Below are 22,065 nucleotides of genomic sequence, written 5' to 3' on the forward strand. Positions count from 1 at the left end.
TGTATGTGTGTTGTTGAACTGGGTGAGGTTCTGCATGCGAACGAAGCAGAGAAGTAAATAATTTAAATGTCTCATATCTTTCTTGCTAGCCAACTAGCTTCCTATGACGGGAGTTAAACTAGCGAGATAACACGAGACCCCCTAGCTGCTCAAGCGGAAATGGGCAGCATCCGTTTGTAGTTTGACATTAGCTAGCTATAGGTGGTTGGTCATTCATTCAGTCGCTAGCGATGGGATGGTTTTCTTTTGTGTTCGCTATATATTGCTAGCTACTCTGTTTGCTATGGCTAGCTAGCTTCTGCATTTGACAGCAGTGACCGCTCGAGATACATCATGCGATTCCGCAAGGATACGATCGTCACCTGTTTTCTAGCTATCAAGACAAGATGCTCGCTTGTCCAAGGGAAGTAGCAACATTTGATTTAAAACCATAGTTGGTATTAGGGAATAAGGCGGATACTGATCTTGAGAATTGGCTACTGTAGCCGTCATTGGCTATCTATCCTCGGCGAAACCGGTTTGGTAGCTAACTAGCTGGCTAAAGTGATTGCTAGCATAGCTACATTTGGATGCATACGGAAAATGGCATCGGCAAAGGTTGGGATAATTAATGAAAGCAACTCCATTCGTGAGAGTGCCAAGACCTGCGCGAGCAGTCCCATGTTATTGGCCGGAGCAGCATCGTTAACGTTGAACAACAGGACATACTCACTCGATGACCTGGACACCATTGCCACAGTTGGTAAGTTTAGGCAGCAAGCCAGTATGTTGCAGTACACACACTGGTGAAACTGGTCTGTCTATCACAGGGCTTCTCACACCATCCTGCCTATCAACTAGGCTATATAGGGCATAGGCTACTACTACTGGTACATGTTTGGCTCGTGCACAACAGCACAAGCAATGAAAGCCAAGGCGACTATGTGATCAGCCATTCCATGGGATATGAGATCATGACGTGGTGATGTGCTGAACATGAAACATCATTCAACTATGGAGTCAGAAGATAGCGGTCTGCTACTTCATCTGTCAGCCGGATGGGGACAAAGACGTTCTCCATTTCAGTCATGCCCACCCATAGGTTTAAAGTCCACCCTGTGGCCCAATCATTGAGGAATTCATCATCCCACACAGTTGCTGGGATGGTCAACATTTTCTTGACATGACAATAGGGGAAATATCTGTGTACGTCTCAGGGATCAAGCAGGAGAAATGGCCACGTTGCAAACATGAAATAACCAGCTTGAGAAGTGAAAGCTTAATGGAGGAAACGTTTACTTCCCTCATCATCAGAATTTTGCAACATTGAAACCCTTTCGACTAGTTCAGAGAGGATGAGTATATATTATTTGTAAAAAAAAATAATAAAGGAAATGGCTTTATTAGTAATGCAGGTGTCAGATGTTCCTGTTATTGTGAGCAGTGCCCTGTGAATGTCAAAGGAATGTCAAAGTTCGCGTTTGGCTCTGCTCACTCTTGTATGGGCATGTAAGTCCTTTCATTGCATGGGTAATGTGTCAGCAGGCTCAGCTGTTGAACAGTGTGTTTTTTTCACATGGGTGGAGTCCTCTGTGGTGAGTCTAATGCCAGAAACCAAGAATGTTAAACAACATGCGCTACTTCAACACCGAACACAGGCTACTGATCACGAAAACCACTTCATCTTTTACAGCGCTCTCATATTTGATTCATGACAAGGAGGACACTTAGCTAATAGAGAATTCCCATCATTCTAAGCCCACACGATCAGGGAAAGGATGAAGCTTATAGGCCGAAGATAAAATCATCCAATTTGCAAAACCTTTTGTTACATGATGATGAGAGGGATTTACTTCTTATGACAAATCAGTTGTATGTCTTGAGGACTGCTTTTGTCTAATGGTCATTGAAATAATGAGGCACCTTGCTCTCACGTGACATTTGAAGCTTACAGTCATTACAGGCATTTTGCCCGTCTTTCATGCATAGGAAACGTTTTTTGTTGATGAGGCAAAAATGGTGGGGCCAAAGCCTACATCAAGATACGTGGCCACTGGCCAAGTGCATTGAGTAGCATCAACAAGCTAGGCTCTTATCAGTCCACGTCTGGCCTTGTTCCGTCAAATCAAATAAAAACACGGGGCTATCTATGTCTGCTCCCACAAAATTAGAACAAGAAGCATTCTGTATTCTATTCAAATACATGTAGGCTAGCATCCAGCAAACCAAGAATCTGACCAAATAGCACACCTTAAGTGTCGCTGGGAAAAGAGGTGTCACTGTTTCTCACTCTAATTGATTCAGTTCAGTTGTGGAGCAGAAATAGGTCAGTCATTTCCCCTTCACTTTTCCTAGTGAGCTAGACCTCTGGTTTGCTTCCATGCAAAATACCTCACATTGGTGTTGAGAGAAACATCCATTTTGTGCCATTTATTATCATAAAGCCTAGCTGTTTAAATTTTTTTGGGAAACACTATTCAGTACACCATGCAAGTATCCAGTGCAGTATTTGGTGCATATCCCTTTGCCTCAGGCGTTGCTGTATTGGAGAGAGAAGGACAAACCAGGCTTGACCCACTTGCAGGGGAAAACCTATGTCACATTGCCAAATTAAATCACGGGACATTTCTGGTGGTAATCACTCAATATAATGAAAATAGTATATACAATTGAAGTCGGAAGTTTACTTGCACTTAGGTTGGAGTCATTAAAACTCATTTTTCAACCACTCTACAAATTTCTTGTTAACAAACTATAGTTTTGTCAAGTTGGTTAGAACATCTACTTTGTGCATGACACAAGTAATTTTTACAATTGTTTACAGACAGATTATTTCACTTATAATTCACTGTATCACAATTCCAGTGGGTCAGAAGTTTACATACACTAAGTTGACTGTGCCTTTAAACAGCTTGGAAAACTCCCGAAAACTATGTCATGGCTTTAGAAGCTTCTGATGGGTGAATTGACATCATTTGAGTCAATTGGAGGTGTACCTGTGGATATATTTCAAGGCCTACCTTCAAACTCAGTGCCTCTTTGCTTGACATCATGGGAAAATCAAAAGAAATTAGCAAAGACCTCAGAAAAACAACTGTAGACCTCCACAAGTCTGGTTCATCCTTGGGAGCAATTTCCAAATGCCTGAAGCTACCACGTTCATCTGTACAAACAATAGTACGCAAGTATAAACACCATGGGACCATGCAGCCGTCATACCGCTCAGGAAGGAGACGCGTTCTGTCTCCTAGAGATTAACGTACTTTGGTGCGAAAAGTGCAAATCAATCCCAGAACAACAGCAAAGGGCCTTGTGAAGATGCTGGAGGAAACGGGTACAAAAGTATCTATATCCACAGTGAAACAAGTCCTATATCGACATAACCTGAAAGGCCGCTCAGCAAGGAAGAAGCCACTGCTCCAAAACCGCCATAAAAAAGCCAGACTACGGTTTGCAACTGCACATGGGGACAAAGATTGTACTTTTTGGAGAAATGTCCTCTGTTCTGATGAAACAAAAATAGAACTGTTTGGCCATAATGACCATCGTTATGTTTGGAGGAAAAAGGGGGAGGCTTGCAAGCCGAAGAACACCATCCCAACCGTGAAGCACAGGGGTGGCAGCATCATGTTGTGGGGGTGCTTTGCTGCATGAGGGACTGGTGCACTTCACAAAATAGATGGCATCTTGAGGAAGGAAAATTATCTGGATATATTGAAGCAACATCTCAAGACATCAGTCAGGAAGATAAAGCTTGATCGCAAATGAGTCTTCCAAATAGACAATGACCCCAAGCATACTTCCAAAGTTGTGGCAAAATGACTTAAGGACAACAAAGTCAAGGTATTGGAGTGGCCATCACAAAGCCCTGACCTCAATCCCATAGAAAATGTGTGGGCAGAACTGAAAAGGCGTGTGTGAGCAAGGAGACCTACAAACCTGACTCCGTTACACCAGCTCTGTCAGGAGGAATGGGCCAAAATTCACCCAACCTATTGTGAGAAGCTTGTGGAAGGCTACCCAAAACGTTTGACCCAAGTTAAACAATTTAAAGGCAATGCTACCAAATACTCATTGAGTGTATGTAAACTGGGAATGTGTTGAAAGAAATAAAAGCTGAAATAAATCATTCTCTCTACTATTATTCTGACATTTCACATTCTTAAAATAAAGTGGTGACCTAAGACAGGGAATTTTTACTCAGATTAAATGTCAGGAATTGTGAAAAACTGAGTTTAAATGTATTTGGCTAAGGTGTATGTAAACTTCCGACTTCAACTGTACATGCACACATCTAAAAATGCAACAGGAGCTACAAAATCAGCGGAAGAAAAATGTCAGTTTTCTGCGTCCACAAGAAGATTAGGCTACTTGAGGGAGCAACAAACGGTGATTGGAAAAGTACATTACCGTATGTCTTTACTGTGCCGACAGGTACTAGGCCTAACCTCCCTAGACGGTTGGCTTCTGCAGCAGATTCCTTCTGAATACAAACAAAATATTGATTGAGCTGTTGCCTAAAGACTACACACATGTCATTATTAGTTCACTTATATTGAGCAAGGTGCTCACTATGTTTGCCAAAAGATTTTCTCTTGCTGTTTTTGTGCTTTAGTAGTGTATGCCTGAAGCCTGCTTGTTGGGAATCTCTAGATAAGTAGTACAAGGCCCACTAGGAGAGGACAAACATCCGTAGAATATCCATCTGATTGTGCTGACCTTACAAGAACATATCTGCCTTGAGGCGCAATGTTTTCAGGTATAGTTGTACAGTTATCTAACCTCTGTCTTATGATTTGATGAAGAAGACAAAGGAAGGGTTTGGGCTTTGTTTGCTTGCTCCTATTAGATTACTATGGAGACTGAGAACAGGGAAGGACAAAGATCCCTTGTACGAGGTAAGGCCAAACGTGCTAGAAGCCAACATTCCATGACTCTATCGGGGGATTGTGAGTCCATCTCTCGGTTCTCTCTGTTTGTCTACTCCCTCTCTCCTTACTCTCAGTGAAATATGACTAGACATAGGGTGTTATTTTGTACTCCTCTTGACCTGGGGATGGGAATAGAGAAACAATCTGAATTGTTGACCGAAACAATGAGCTCAGACTTGTGAAAGAGTGAGAAGATAACTCCAGGAATCTTGGACAGTTCTTCCAGGTTCAACCTCTTTAATTGGTGGAAGACATGTCAGAGAGAATTGAATGTCAAAAATAAATATGGCATTCTGATTTCATGAAATAACTTGATCCAGAGATCTATTCCTGATTATCAAATGTTATTTGTCACATATGCCGAATACAACAGGTGTAGACCTTACAGTGAATGCTTACTTACAAAAAAATAATGGTGGTTGATTTGTAGCAGAAATATTCTGAATTGAATGTTGCTCTATGACCTGAGAGAGAACTTAACGCCTTGTCTAATGACTGTTCCTCTCTCTCTCGTTGCTTCAGGCACAGGGACTTTTGGCAGGGTGTTCCTGGTGAAAGACAAGAAGAGCAGGGCGTTCTACGCTCTGAAGGCTATGAAGATCCCCGACGTGATCCGGCTGAAGCAGGAGCAGCACGTCCACAACGAGAAGGAAGTCCTGACCGAAGTCAACCACCCCTTCCTCATCAGACTGTGAGTGTCTGATCACCTCAACAACACATAACGTAACAAAACATAGCCTAACATGGCTGTCATAACATCAAGAGAAGGAAGTCCTGATCGAAGTCCACCTCCCCTTCCTCATCAGACTGTTATTGTCTGATCACCTCAACACCACCGCCATCGTCAGCCACAGATCTGTTGGAAGTGGATTTAATATATAAATAATATATGCCTTTAAGCAGAAGTCTTTATCCAAGGTGACCTCCCCTACAGTGAGTGTATACGTTTCTAGAATATGTATGTGATTAGGTGTGTTGAAACCCACGACCTTGGTCTTGCTAGCACCGCGCTCCTACCGACTAAGCCACACAGGGCCACTTTCCACTTGTCCTCCACAACCGTTTTGACAAGGCCCATGCCACATACTGTAAGCTGAGCAAACACTGACCAGACTACCGTGTGGTCTAACTCTCTACATCCAACCACTGTTACCCGACCAATATTTGCGTTTGGCTAGAGTCACCTTGTTCAAATGTACCGGTGTGTTTATTTCCTGTTTATACCTCCCAGGTTCTGGACCCACCATGACGATCGTTTACTATACATGCTGATGGACTACGTTCAAGGCGGGGAGCTGTTCAGTTACCTCCGTAGCCGCGGGCGCTTCAGCAACACCACGGGCCTCTTCTACTCCACGGAGATCGTGTGTGCCATCGAGTACCTCCACTCCAAAGAGATCGTCTACCGAGACCTGAAGCCGGAGAATATACTGCTGGACAGCGAGGGACACATCCGCCTCACGGACTTCGGCTTCGCTAAGAAGCTCTCGGACAGGTACGATGTAATGCCGTAGAGTCCAACTTTATTGTCCTTCGAGAAACGGAAATGTGTCTTTGGACTGTGTTATTACGTTTCCAACTTCCCTGAGACCACACACACACCCTTGAGACTAGAAGCAGCACTGGGTCAGCCGCAGAGCAGCGTCCCAGTATGAGCTGTTCGTCCCCACAGGTATCATCCCATCTGGGAGCAGGTGTACTGCACAGCTAGGACATCCTTAATTGTTAGTCATTAGGCCCCCTAACAAGTCATTACCAGGATATTATTAGACTGCCATGTTAATTGTGGGAGTGAATGCTGTTTGTTTTTCTGTCTCATTGTAAGACTATAACACGTTTAGGAATTGTAGCCATACAGACACATTTGCCTGATTGGTACAGTAGGGATATAGATATCCTTCCTGAAGTTGAACTGATTGGTACAGTAGGGATATAGATATCCTTCCTGAAGTTGAACTGATTGGTACAGTAGGGATATAGATATCCTTCCTGAAGTTGTCATTTTACACATCCATATAATATTCACAGAGTGTATGGGGGGAATCCTCGCTCTATCTAAGATGGAATCCAAAATCATGAGAAAGAATGCAAAGATGAGATGGAAATTGCCGTTATTTTGTTTTTATATTAGCGTTCCAAGTAGCTAGTCCTCTTCGGTAACCTCCGTATAGGATTGGAAAGCTGCAGCACCGCAGTAGTGTAGTGATACTGCAGTAGCACTAGTGTTTTGCAGGGAGCCTCGCTGAACACAAACCTGACCCACTGACATGTAAACAAAATGGACTAAGATTACATTTTCTCTGGCCGGGAGAGTGAAACATATTTGGAGTAGATGTGTCTCTGATGTGCAACTTGTGACCCACTTAATGAAATGGAAGGCAAAAGGAATTGCCTCGAATGCAGCGTGGGTGTGAAGAACAAACGAATGAGCGAGTTGGCTGGTGGTGTTCCTCGTCTGTGCGCGTGCTTGCCTGTGCGCGTGATCACTTTAGAAGGTGAAACGGTACCACGCCACACTGTTGATGCTTCCACAGTGCCACCTAATGGCAGAATGGACCCGCTTTGGTTCTAGGATGTGCTCGGAGGTTACCGGTTTATTAGACTAGCTTTGCCAGTCGTAGAGCAGCACTCTGTCCAGAGAGTACTATTGAGTCTGAGGTAGATATGCCTATCAGATAAAGTTTGCATGCCACAAAGAAATATACAACTACAACGCAAGCTGCGTTTTCCGCATTGCAACCGGTGTCCTGTTGTCGTTCACATCAAAATCTATACCAATGGTGGAAATGTACGAAATGAAATCAGGGACCTCGAGCCTGCTCCTTAAACAGAGTAACCATTTGCATACAAATGAACCATCACCACGGCAACTGACCAAGTTATTTTCAAAAGGGCCAGTTTTTTTCCTTCTTCAGAACATAAAAATAAATCTGATTAAAAATGACCATTTGTTGTGTCATATTCTGTTCCCCACTTCAGATACCCTCCCTGCTTGCCTGAGAATAGTGATCCAGGGTTGTATATGTCCTCCGAACAGTGTTAATCAGCTGTACTATTGAACCAAAGACATTGATCTACCAATAACACAACCAGAACCAATACTTCCAGCAAACTAAAGCTCCGTCACTCTGCTGGATCCATATACCACCCGTTAGTACTGTGAGGCTACACACGCTGTATTAGTTACACCACGTCAGTGTACATACTACTGTGAGATCAGCCTGCGTCGGCTACACTACCACTGACTGAAGGACCAGTCGACTGACAGCTGATACTATTGTGAGAGCGACCTACATACAGGACACTACTATAAACAGCAGGGTGATTACTTTAACAAGACTGGGGTTATCTTTCCCTGTATGTAACAGAAGTCTCTTCTCTAGGGTAAACTCATTGGAATGTGCAGTGTGTGCTGCGTACAGGGTGACCCTTGGGGAAACCTAGGCTTGGAAGGATCGTCCGTCAGTTATTATTGGCTACACATCCAAAATAAACGTTGTACATGTGTGCATGTTCCTGTGTTCTGTTGTAGTAACATAACATCTCTAATGTAAATAGTTCAAACCTAATATTGTTTCTCTTTAATGTCTCTTTCTCCTTCGGTCTCTCTCCATCGCTCCATTCAGGACGTGGACTCTGTGTGGAACCCCAGAGTACCTGGCCCCAGAGGTCATCCAGAGCAAAGGTCATGGCCGGGCGGTGGACTGGTGGGCCCTGGGGATCCTCGTCTTTGAGATGCTGGCTGGGTGAGTAGTCGTGTCCTGTCCTCTGACTGAATGGGAAGGACTGGTTTTGAGCTGAACACTAGGGTCATGAGTCCTGACTGGGCAGGGGTTTAACTGAATACTGTAATGTCTCCTGACAGGGCAGGGTTGAACACCAGGGGGCCCCAGTCCACCAGAGGACAAGATGACTGTGTGGTAGTAGCAGGGGTTGGGGTTAATTTCATTTATATTCAGAAAGTAAACTAACATTCCAATTCTCATTGATTTTATTGGAATCGGAATTCCAGTTTACTTCCTGAATTGAAATAGAATTGATCCCTTGCTAGTGTAGTAGTATGTATGAAGAGTGGCTATCCTCTATGGACAGTGGTTAGTATCCAGCAGAATGTCTGTGGCGAGTCAATGGAGAGACAAGTGTGCTGTTATTCAGAGAGTTGACCTTATGAGGTTACGTCACTCTGTAGTGGGCTTAATTCCAAGACCAGTCTGCCTTGTGTTTCTGTGATGACAGAGGTGGACGGTCTTAAGGATGAAAGGAAGGTTACAGATTGAAGAAAGGTCAAAGGTAACTTATTCTGACACATTCCCACCTGTGTGTGATCTGTGGAGACCAAGGTTTCATAATAACAAACTCTGGTGGCTTTAAGCTATGCTCTCTCGTTTGAGAACCCCGCTCAGTCACTCATTAATTCAAGGCCTACAGAAGCACTGCTGAAATAGGATTTCTATGGACAGGCTGTAGTTGTACCACAGCTTAACGACGCCTGGTCTGTGTTCCAAATGGCACCCTATTCCCTATGTAGCGCACTACTTTTGAACAGAATCCTGGTCAAAAGTAGTGCACTACATAGGGAATTGGGTGCCATTTGGAAGACAGACAGTGCCGCCGGGTCGTTTAGCTATGGTACATCTGCGGCCTGATGTCTATAGAAATCTTATTTCAGCAGTGCTTCTGTAGAGTACACTGGCCTTGAATGAATGATTCACTGACTGAGTGGATGTCTGCTAGCAACATATAGCATCACTCATGTGGCCGGCTGCTCTTCCGCTCCTCTTTGAGACGAGGAAACCAAGTTAAATGATTTGTTCTACATAGCCCAGCCTACACATGAGTTAAGTGCTTGCTTTTTGCTTATAATCCACATGCATTTCTGCAGGCGTCACATAGGCTACACCCTACATATTTAGCCTATGTATGCACTCACTGAACTGTGAGTCGATCAAAGTGTCTGCCAAGTGCCATATTATTAAGCAATAAGGCACGAGGGGGTGTGGTATATGTCCAATATACCACGGCTAAGGGCTGTTCTTGGGCACAACACAACGCGGAGTGCCTGGATACAGCTCTTAGCCGTGGTATATTGTCCATATATCACGAACCCCTGAGGTGGCTTATTGCTATCATAAACTTGTTACCAACGTAATTAGAGTAGTAAAAATATACCACGGGTTTTGTCACACCCGTGGTATACAGTCTGATATACCACAGCTGTCAGCAAATCAGCATTCAGGGCTCGAACCACCCAGTTTATAATATTACATAGACAATGCATTGGCTCATACAATCCATGGAAGCAAGAGAGAAGGGCTCTAATAGTGTTATGTTCAGTACACTATCACAGAGGTTCCCAACCAGGGGTACTTGGCCTATCCGCAGGGGGGTACTTGGCCTATCCGCAGGGGGGTACTTGACCTATCCGCAGGGGGGTACTTGGCCTATCCGCAGGGGGGTACTTGGCCTATCCGCAGGGGGGTACTTGGCCTCTCCGCAGGGGGGTACTTGGCCTCTCCGCAGGGGGGTACCTGGCCTCTCCGCAGGGGGGTACCTGGCCTCTCCGCAGGGGGGTACTTGGCCTATCCGCAGGGGGGTACTTGGCCTATCCGCAGGGGGGTACTTGGCCTATCCGCAGGGGGGTACTTGGCCTATCCGCAGGGGGGTACTTGAGAAGACTCATGAGTCCATAGGCCTACTGGTAAAATACTCATGAGGGGGTAAATCAGGGGTACTCCAGGCCGAGCAAAATTCAGTTGGTGGTACAGTAACCAAATAAAGTTTGGGAACCACTGCCTAGCATGTGAATTAGCCGCCGCTAGAGGGCACTAGTTATTAGAACCTCAGGACAGTACACAGGATGGGTTTGGGTGTGTATTGTTTGTTGTAAAATCAGAGATTTGACTTCATATCTATGCCTTTTGAATAAAATGAACATTGATAGACCTAGTATTTAGCAGCTAGACGTTTTAAAACAATCACTCTGCTTTTCTTCACTACATGGCTGAACAGTTGGGAAAATATCATCTGTAACATGAACTCGATTTATTTTCATTTTTTTATTTGCTAAATTATTTTTGGTATTTACCGTATTGATTAAATCTGTATGAATATAGAAACGTGCGTGGTAGTGAAGTTGTGAGCGAATCAAAAGTCTTTCTGTACGTGCCTCCTCACATCACCCTAGTATATTCATGTGCCAGTGGGGAATTCAGTGGCCTTGGGCTTCTAGTGAAGAAAAATTTGACCTTCTCCTTAGCATCCGTCACACTGGTCTTTGAAGTGTGCACTCAGCGCTCCAGGAGACAAAAGATCGCTTCAGAACGACACGCCCTAAAGGTTGCCTGCCGGGTAACTGTTTTGTCAAAGGTCCTGTATCTTCCGTAGTGGAAGGATGTAGAGGGGGGGGGGGGCTACTGAAAGTTCCGTGGTGTGGTAGGTTTACACACTCAGACATCCATCCGCCCCAGGGTCCTGACTTCTGGGAATAATCATGACGAGGTCACCTGTGCACTGAGCTCCACACACACTCAGTCCAGCCCAGTCCGCCTGTATCTTACACACACACACACTGACACACACAGACAGTCCAGTAGGCTTGTATCATCCTGTATCTAATCCTTCCTGGAGGGGGAGCCTGCTCTCCTTAATGAAAACCGCCCTGTGTGTGTGTGTGTGTGTGTGTGTGTGTGTGTGGTCCTCCCCCCCACGCACATCACATCTTCTTCTCTGGTCAATGTAGCCTATTCCAGTTCCAAGCTAACCAGAAACCGTTTTAATTTCTGTTTTCTCTGCAATATGTGGAAGATGAGTGTTCTTGTCGATTGTTACTGTAGCTGTGCTAGTTTAAATCTACTCCTAAACACCTACTCCTGCATACAGACGATCCTAACTCCTACTGCTAAACATGTTAGTAGTTCCCTGTTTTGATTTATCCTGTTTTCACCATTTCCTCCATCCGTTCCTCTCCCCGTTCCTCTCCCCGTCCTCCTTCCCTGTGGAATCTTGGCGACACCTCAGGTGTTACGTAAACCGTAGGTTAGTGTTACATAAGAGGAGCCGAGTCTCTAGTCTCTCACTGTTCATCACTGGGGACCTAGACTAATCTACCGGCAGGCTGGCGGGGGTGCCTGGGGGAGCGGGGTGGGTAGCCTGCACTTGGCCTCCCTCTTTACCATCCAGTAAGAGGAGGACCCATCAGGAAAGCAGCTCTCCGTTGATTCATCCTTTGGCTCCCCTCGTATTCTACCAACGCCCTGACTCTTCCTCTTTTCCCCCCCTCCCTTCTGCTCTGACATTCACTGCAGAGACCTGTCCCTGCTAAAGACATTACATTCCCCTTGGAAACCAGCTTTTCTCAAGGACTTTATTCTGATCTCAGGCCATGACCAAAAAGCATTACCGGGCATTATTTCTCCCTTCCTTATCCTGTCCGTCTTAGTCATTTCAGTCTATTGACAGGTTTTGACTGATGTGTGCCGTCATCCACTGATGCCGTTCTTGTTTTGATTGTGGCCTTATCTGGCTTTCGTCTGACCGTCTGACTTGAATTAATCTATTACACAATTCTCTGACCTTTACATGAAAGAATATTGGTCTGTGTTACACATCTTACAGCCTCCAGGCCTCCATTCCGCAGTCGAGGTTTCTGTCTCCATTTTGACTGGCTCAGCTCGGCAGCCCCTGTGACAAACTGGTGTGATTATCCGGCTCTCTGCTGCATGTGTAATGCGTTTAGCTAGGCTGGCCTGGCCCATTTATGTAAAGCAGCCTGCACGGTTAATGGTTTGTCCAGGCTGGAGCAGTGCTGGGAAAGGGCTCACCATTAAACCATCTGAGTCACCAGAATGCAGCCGATTGGTCTGAGGAGCTGAAGCTTTGTACTACACGGAGACGTGTAGGCGAGTGTGTTCACACACATACATGTGCGCAGACACACGCACAGAGTCAAACAGCACACACAGGTCACCAGATGAGTTATTTAAACTGTAGGGTCATGTGTTTCACTGCGTTGTGTTGTCGTTTACTTTACTGCTCTCCTTTCAATTTCCTGTTTTATAGCTAGGTTTCCATCCATCAAAAATCTGCATAAAAATATGTGCATTTTCCCACCACAGATGTTTCAATCAAAAATGATTTGTTGCGCATAAAAAGCTGTGCTTTTATCAAAAAACGTTTGCGGTTAAATTCCCATGTACCGAAAAATAAATACTAGTAAATGGGTTTCCATCGCATTTTCAACTCTACTGATGGTTTTGTCACAAAAAAAATGGTGTTTTATATAGCAAATGTGCCCACTCTGGTCTTGGCACCTGGCCCCTAGTCAACAGCTCTCAGATACAGTGTGGGTAGGCTACCTACATTTATGAGATTATTATGGATCGAAAAGCGAGGTGATTTGTCAAACAGCAGCCATGCATTGATCATCACGTCACCATCATGCTCATCAGCGTGCACTTTCACCACCCTGTGATGTTCATCACAACTTATTTCATCCGTAACCTAATAAACTGCATGCTTTCCCATGTCGTAGCGGGAGGACGTTTTACATCATTTAGCAGACGATCCAGAGCGACTTACAGTAGTGACTTACAGTACGTTTTCATACTGATCCTCTGTGGGAATCAAACCCACAACCCTGGCATTACAAGCGCCCCATGCTCTTCCAATTGGGCTATGCAGGACCACACAAAATATAATTGTGTGACACTAAGTTTACTTCAATATAATGGTTGTCAATATTTGCGCATGAAAGGCATTTCTACTGCCATTTCTCGCATTATCAATTTTACATAGACAAAAAGATCCCCATTTTGTAGTGTATTTTTCTTGGCGGACAAATGTCCGTATAAAAAAAATTCAAAAGTTTACCGGCAAACTTGCTGTTTCCATCATGCCTGCCGTGACATTTTAATCCGAGGTGCTTGACTCCCATAAATAGGTTGGATGGAAACCTGGTTTCTGATTCCATTTTTACACGTTGATTTCATGTTATTAGTGTTTGCCAATAGGAACAAACATTTTGAAGGAATTTACAAGTAATCACCGGTTGAGGAGAGATGACATGGTTTTCTGACATGTTCTTTTATTTTTCCCTCCAGGTACCCACCGTTTTTTGATGACAATCCCTTTGGCATTTATCAGAAGATCCTCGCCGGGAAGCTGGAATTCCCGCGGCATCTGGATTTTTATGTAAAGTAGGTTGTGTACACACACACACACACACACACACACACAGGGGATTGTGGGTGAAATAATGGAGGGAAAGTCTCAAGTCTACCACTACCTCGGCACAAACGTATTCCATTATGATACATAATATATGATAAGCCATCTTATAACATTTTGACTTGTGAGGAGAATGTATGGATGTTGATTTTCACATCACATTTCAATCTGATTTTTAGATTTTAGGTCTTGACGTGCAGGAAATAAAATGTTCCTGAGATAAGTCCTCCAGACTGTTATTGGAAACACAACCGCATCCACCTCCACTCTCTCTACCCATAAATCAAATCAAAATCAAATCAAATTTATTTATATAGCCCTTCGTACATCAGCTGAAATCTCAAAGTGCTGTACAGAAACCCAGCCTAAAACCCCAAACAGCAAGCAAAACATAGTGTGTTTTGGAAATGCATTACCAATACTCATGATTAGGACCTGACAATTGGAATTTGGTAGGGCTGCATTGTGAATACCTTTAGTTGTGTATGTGCATCTAGGAATGTACCAAAACCAATATTTAACCTATCTCTCCAGTGCGTGCGTGTGTGTGTGACCACCGCATGTGTGTGCCTGCCTGCGCACGCAGACAATGTGCGTGTGCGCGCTAACGGCTGCGTCACACAGTGTAACCATCCTCCCAAACGGCAGGGTCAGGGTCAATCAGCCTCCCGTGCAGAAGATGAAGAGATAGCTACGCTGAATGTCGGATGCGGGCCCTCGCTAATGACACACTCTGCTGAGTTGGAACTCGTCCTTTAAAACCGTCACAACCATCACACTGCTCCTCAGAACAGCTGGAGGCTGGAGTAACGTTAGGAGATTACCGGCTTTAGAAGGAGAGGAGGACCTGGGCTGCACTCAATCAGCCCTGACACACTGGCCCAGCCGGATACCTGGGAGAGGCCACACACATACAGTGTTACCTAACGCACGCGCACACACAGTCCCGCTGCTACATAACACACTAACAATAGAGCCCCAAACACTTAAGCCATCTATCTTTTGGCCCCAGACAGACAGAAGGGTTTTCTTTTTTAAAATATTCCCTCCAGCTATATCACTGTCACTTTGACCCACTCCCATCCATCAGAACTGATGGGTAGAACCTGAGTTTTCTGTCTCTGGCCCTGTCCGTGTTTGTCTGTCCATTGCAGTAACTCTTTTCTATCGCAGAGAAGACGTGTTACAGTGTTACTGAACAGGTGTAAGACCAACTTGTTGTAAAGTGTTATATGCCATTCAAATAGGGGGCGGCAGGTAGCCTAGTGGTTAGAGCGTTGCGCCAGTAACCGAAAGGTTGCTGGATCAAATCCCCGAGCTGACAAGGTAAAAATCTGTCGTTCTGCCCCTGAACAAGGCAGTTAACCCACTGCTCTCCGGTAGGCCGTCATTGAATGTGTTCTTAACTGACTTGCCTAGTTATTTTTATTTATTTTTTATAAATATGCCATTCAGAATATACTGTATTTACTGTGCAGGGCTTTCTGCATAGAAAAGTCTCGGGGGTCCGCCATAGTCCAAACAGAAAGAAAGAAACAAAACTTAAACAACTAAAACCAGATATAAACTATGAAGAAAAGATAATGGGCCTTTGTCATGGCGTTGGGCCCCGTAGATTTTGTTAGGTTTGAGTCACTCCGATAGCATAAAGACATGCATAAGTCATGGCAAAATGTGTAGATTTGCAGGAAATGTGCTTTAAATAATAGATAAATAATGATCTCCACCAAAAGGCAAAATGTGTAGAATTCCACTAAAATGTTGGTTGGTGACTTCACCATTGGCCACGCCCCTGCCATTCCCACCACCCCATTTTGATCCAGAATAAAACTCTGCTGTGTGCTATATTTCCATAGAAATGTACAGTGACATTGTTTATCGCTTACATATTGCTTAAGACAGAACTGTCTCAGATTGGGCAATCAATTGGAGTTAAGGGAAGTTGTATTTCCCATCAACGTTTCATAACTCAGGCTTCATGACCATGTTTTTATTTAACCAGGGGGGAAAAAACATTGATGTTAGAAATGTCTTTTGTGAGGGAGACCTAGCAAGAGGTCAGCAGGAAGTAGCCAGTGGTGTACGTACAATTACAATGGTCAGTGACCTTTTCTTTGACCAGAGCTTTAAACTCAGACACTGTCCTCCAGTTTTAAAGTATTTTGTAGTTCGTTCCAGAACCAAGGAGTATTATAGGAGTAGGATTGTTATTATGTATTCTTCTTCTGGGCGGGGCGGGGTGTTTCCCCATTTCAGTCCTTGCCCTAGGAACTGTAACAGAGAGCCACTGAATGAGAGCGGAGGCTGTAGAATTGTGAAGTTGATGTTACTTGGGAGGGTTTAAGACACTAAAATGCAGACTCGATATTCGGCCGGTATATTTCCGTCTGCGCTGGCAGCTCGTTGGTTGTGAGATACGGCAGCTTTATTGAAAAGCTCACTCTGTCAGCGCCGGCCGCATATCATCGGAAAACATACACTGTCATTTTTAAAGGCATTGTGAATCATCCCGAATTCATCCCTAAAGTATCCCAACGTCAGCATCTTCAGAGTTGTGAAAACTTTAACTTTAAAACCTGTCACTTTCCCTCAATTTAAAGAGGGAGCGGGAAAGAGCGAGAGAGGATGTTTCTGTCTGGATGTACCTCACACACACACACACACACACACACACACACACACACACACACACACACACACACACACACACACACACACAGGATGTACCTCTCTGTTACCCCATGGCACCTTTGAGTCTGTCAGTTTATCTGTTGTTCCAATAGCCAAGCTCATCTATCTTGTCAGCTTTTGGACGGAGAGACAGACCTCTTGACTTCTGACTGAAACTGCAGACCTGCAGTCGATCTGCTGTCTGAACACACACACACACACACACACACACACACACACACACACTGCTGTCTGGAGACAGTCACAATGAGTTCACACTAACAATCTGTCTCCCTGACTGTCTTTCTGTTGTTTTCCAGAGATCTCATCAAGAAGTTCCTCGTCATTGACCGAGCCAGGAGGTTAGGCAATATGAAGGTGAGTTTCAAGATCCAATAATTATTGAGCTTTAGAAAGGTTTATTGTCCCAAGCTATACTAAAACATTACACAAGAACAGATACACAGCACTAATTAAACCAATTTGAAAGTATTTTGTTGACTCGGGCAGGTTGTGGAGTGAGTCTTTTGCAGTTTGACGTCACGGTCTCAACACTGAGACAGGAAAGGGCCTAGGGAGTGACTGAATGTCTGCATTTGGTTCCAATTAGTTGAATACGCAGAGGAAGTTGCTGTAGAGGTAGTTTGCACCCTTTAAAGGCGTGGGAGGGGGCAGCAGGGGTTTAGGGTGGATCACAGAGAAACATGTTTCCCCTGCACTGTCAGTGAGTCAGTTTAGTAGTTAATCACATGGTGTACTGGTTCATTACTTAGTCCTGCCATTAAAACGACTGGACATTCTATGCAAATATCAGTTCTATCTTGCTGAAAAGATGCTCCCTTTTGGTAGCCAGGTTGTCCACTGTAGTAGTAGGAGTGAAGCCAGTATGCACAAGCCATCTGCACAGGAAATGTTTTTGCACCGCGAGAACTGGAGTCTCCCTCCACAATGAACACGGTCTCTTGGTAACACCGTATTCCCTTTTTATAGTGCACTACCTTTGAACAGGGCCCAGGGGGGCTCTGGTCGAAAGTAGTGCACTAAGTAGGGAATTAGGGTTCCATTTGGGACGCAGTGTCACTCAGTAGAGTGATCTGTAATTCCTCTTGAATCAATGAATTTCTTTTTACACCACTGTGATGCATTGGCTCTTCGTCATAACAGGAGGGATTTTATATTTACTAGACACTTTATTTTCTACTAGACACTGAGCGGTCCAAAGTAGGCGCCATGCACATCTTAACTCTCATGGCGGACTGATTATTCCTTGTTTGCTTGCCTCCATTGTGTACAGTTTGTATGTGTGCCTCAGGAACACTGCAGGCCTGGCTTTTACTCAGCCACCAAAGATGGAAAGGGAAAAAAAAACAAGTGTTTATCTGTTTCAGACTTCTCGTCCCTGTAGTCTACCGCAATTTTATGATTCATTCATTGGAATCATATATGTATCTGGCACTGACGTTCAATCGAAGGATGAGTTCTGAGGGTTTTAAATTATACTGTTCAAAGGCATAAGAGTCCATGTGGGAGTATATGATGTCTCTTTTCAATGAAACAAACTGTTGGTAAGCACAATGATTTAAATACACATAATTCACCACACGGTCTGTTATTAACTTGTGCCTCAAAGGGTTTTGTGAGGAAAATGCGCTAGTTAGCTGACTAGCTAGCTGACTCAAGGAGTGGTCTAGCTACACACTCCCAGTATACAGGGAGAATCACCACAGACACCACAAAGTGTTTAGAAAGAATGAAGTGTTTTGCTCTAATTCTTCTTATTATTTCAAACCCTTTATTCCAGACGAGAAGAACGTTATTTATCTTGATTCCAGTGTGTGTTGAATAGAGCGCCCGCAGACGGCTCTGATGCACAATGTCTTCTCTTGCAGAACGGAGCAGACGATGTGAAAAAGCACAGATGGTTCAAGTCTATAGACTGGGATGGCGTACCTCTGAGAAAACTGAAGGTCTGTCACATTGGCTATATTACACACATCAATGGGAACACACGTAAACGTACACTTTATTTTCAGGATATACTGTTTTCATTAAACTCACCATTTAGAGTTGATGTACTTTTTTTTTTTAAACACCTGCTTTTTAGCTCTTTGACGTATTCAGCGTCACATTATTTTTGTTTCCTCAGCCACCCATAGTTCCCAAGGTGTCCCACGAAGGTGACACGTCTAACTTTGATGCCTACCCCGAGGACGAGTGGAAGAAAGATGCACCTGTGCCTGCAAAGGACTTGGAAATCTTCAAGAACTTCTAGAAAGGCGGAAGTAACGACAGAAATACTTTCGAAAACATTTAGGTCTTGTAGAGAGAGACTCAAGAACTTTTAGACCTTGGAAAAGGTGAGTCAAACTTCTAGATGTTATAAAAATATAGACTTCTGGATCTTGCTGGATAACAGAAAGACTGGTAAATCACCTGAGATGTCACCATTGTATGGTCAACAAGAGAACTTCCAAGCGTCCAAGTCCCAGAACGTTATCTTGCTTGAAGACATTGAAGTGTTCCACATTGGGTGGATGAGCAGGACAGAATTGACCTAAAAAGAACTAAAAGCGCCATCATATCGCCACGATATTTATCTAACATTCATTTCCTTTCGTTTGAAAAAAACGAAAAACCTCAATCCTCAGTTTCTTTGTTTCTCTGAGCCTTCTCCTGTTATGCAAAAAATAAAATGATGGTCCTCTTTGAACCAAAGGGCATTGTTACTGAAATGAATATGTTTAAAATGCAATAATCAGGAATTTTATATTTTGTTGGGCCAAAAAGGTTCCCGTTTTCTTTGTTGGAACTTGTAGGACTCAACCAACCGAGCAAAGGTTATGATCCAAAAATGATCACGCGTACAGTAGACTCAGTATTGAGCTGTACATTAAGTGGAATTTAGATATGTGGTTACTATATCCTTAGTAGATTGTACTGGATATTTGTCAATGAGAAAGTATGAAACTTGTACAGGAACGTACTACAATATCATGCCAAGCAAGCTTTGTAATATCATTTTATTGACTGGCCGCTAGTCAAAGAGGCTGTTAAACTTGTCATTTTGAGCTGTAAGTACTTGGCTATCTATCGGCCAGACATCCTTGCATGTGTGCATCAAGGCCAGACCAGAAAGCACTTGTAAAAAGGTGCCTTACTTACTTCAGGATCTTGGATGTGACATACTATACGTCTTCTTCTTTTCTCCTGACAAGCTAGTGGTACTTTTTCAACTTTTATTTATAGAGCACACACTGTTTATACTTGAGCTGTGCTGTTGAAAACGTTGACTGTTAATAATAATATATGTGGAATAATTGTTGTGTGGAAGAAGTGTAGCTAGCTACTATATGTGGAATCTGGTTCCTCCCGTCTTTTTCTTCTGTCCACCTCGTCCTATTTTGCTGTTCACACAGTAACAAAAAATGACCCTGTATATTGACTGGTATGTCTATCTTTGTCTCTAGGTCTCTTTCACGTACTTTAAAGAACTGTAGAATACAGATCTCCAGCTGGTTTCATGTATAGCCAAGCAGGAAGTAGTCTCAGCAAGATGCTTGTCCATCTGCTTCAGGCAGCCAATAAACTCTTGTCTTCTCTCCACCAATCATATCACTGGCTAGTAGAAAGCACATCATGACTAGACACGTCATGAGACAATCACAAACTGTCTCTCGAAAACGTACTTAGTAACACTAAGTCATTTGTGTCCCTTTAGTCAACTTAAATTATTTGAATTGAACAATTTGATTGCTTGTATGTCATGTTTTATGTAATTTTCTTAACCAATCATGGAACAAAACTCAGTGTGAGTTTATTTGGTCTGTTTGTATTGTTGTTTTTTTACATATTTTATCATTTTGTTTGTGTGTGAAGTGTGTTTCTAGGGAATTTGCTTTACAATCCTCAGCCTTTTGCCTTTTTTGTAAGATGTTTATGTATTAGCAAAAAGAAAACAAATATGAAAGAAAAAATACTGTACTTTTAGGTCAATACAAGCATATATTTTATACCCAATACCATTTTACCAATGCCTTTTGTCAAAGTGTATAGATTTTTTTTTTATTATTATTTAACAGCCTACCTTACAAACTTTGTATGGCCTTTTCATATTGTTAATGTTGCAGTATTGCATTTAACTTCTTCAGATACTGTTTAAAAGATCCACACAACCAGGATTAAAAACACCTCCTATCCACTGACTCAACAACTGATTCTCTTTCCTCTCAGAAGTGTGGTTGTAATGTATTAATAGTGTTAACAATTTGGTAATTGCTATACTTTGCTTTCTGATAGGCTAGGTGGAATTGTCGTTTCAGATATACCAGAGTACTTGGGGTGGTAGGAGCCAGGGTTAGATTTGTAATTCGGCGTAGGATGTCATTTTCTATTTCCACATTGGTATGTAAATGTAGACAATACGTAAGTGATGTGACTGACTGTTGTCTGGTTGGCCAAATGCTATTGGAGTATCAAAACCTTTAATCTTGTCTATGATTCAATAGCTCTTAGCTGGCCTTAGAAGTGTTAGCTACCACTATTTCAAGTCATCAGACAAATGTAACTTTTCGGAGTGTTTCCGTCGGTTGGTAATTTGTCTATAAGTTCACCGGCCTAGTCTGTATCTACCCGACATTGAAATTGAGTTGTGTGTGTGCATGAACACTTTAAACCGCACAGCAGTCATCGATTCTGGAGCTTCATTATTCCCTCTCTTAAAGGCTCTCATTCATCCAAATTCATCTAAAAGGTATAGTTTGGTCTTATGTACGATCTACAGGCACCAAGGTACCATTTTAAAGGTGCCCTATTTCAAGAAAGTCATTAGTGTTTACAGTGGAAAGTGACTCATGTGTTGTCTGGACCTCCTTGTGTTGCCTGCTGGGTGATGACATCCAAGACTGCTCCAGAGACGCACAGCAGAGTGGAGCAGCCTCTGTAATAACTGACTAATGAATCCCTTATGATCAGAGAGACTCCACTGAGACTCTGCGGCTGTTTTTCAAGTGGCACCCTATTCCCTATATAGTACACTACTTTTGACCAGGGCCCATAGGGCTTGGGTCAAGAGTAGTGCACTATATAGAGAATAGGGTGCCATTTGAGACACTTACACTCTCCCTGACATCCCAGGAAAGGGTGTGTGTGTGTGTGTGTATTCGTCTGGGAATATCACATCTTCCACCTGCTGCACAGTGCAGCTCATGTCCTGTTATTTACTGTAATGGATGTTTGTACATCTGTGTTTACCATTTATGTT

At 43.4% G+C, this 22,065-nt stretch overlaps 1 protein-coding gene across 1 annotated transcript; it reads left to right on the forward strand.

Moving 5' to 3' along the window:
* Window positions 1-2: 2 nt before the first annotated feature.
* On the forward strand, window positions 3-21,012 carry LOC115179196 (cAMP-dependent protein kinase catalytic subunit PRKX). The gene is made up of 8 exons (XM_029740566.1): window positions 3-742; window positions 5,433-5,601; window positions 6,142-6,405; window positions 8,537-8,656; window positions 14,009-14,104; window positions 17,126-17,183; window positions 18,695-18,772; window positions 18,952-21,012. Exons 1-8 carry the CDS (start codon window positions 583-585, stop codon window positions 19,075-19,077), a joined length of 1,071 nt encoding a protein of 356 aa, XP_029596426.1. The 5' UTR covers window positions 3-582; the 3' UTR covers window positions 19,078-21,012.
* Window positions 21,013-22,065: the final 1,053 nt, after the last annotated feature.

This window comes from Salmo trutta, chromosome 39 (assembly GCF_901001165.1).
Source record: "Salmo trutta chromosome 39, fSalTru1.1, whole genome shotgun sequence".
Classification (NCBI taxonomy): Eukaryota; Metazoa; Chordata; class Actinopteri; order Salmoniformes; family Salmonidae; genus Salmo; species Salmo trutta.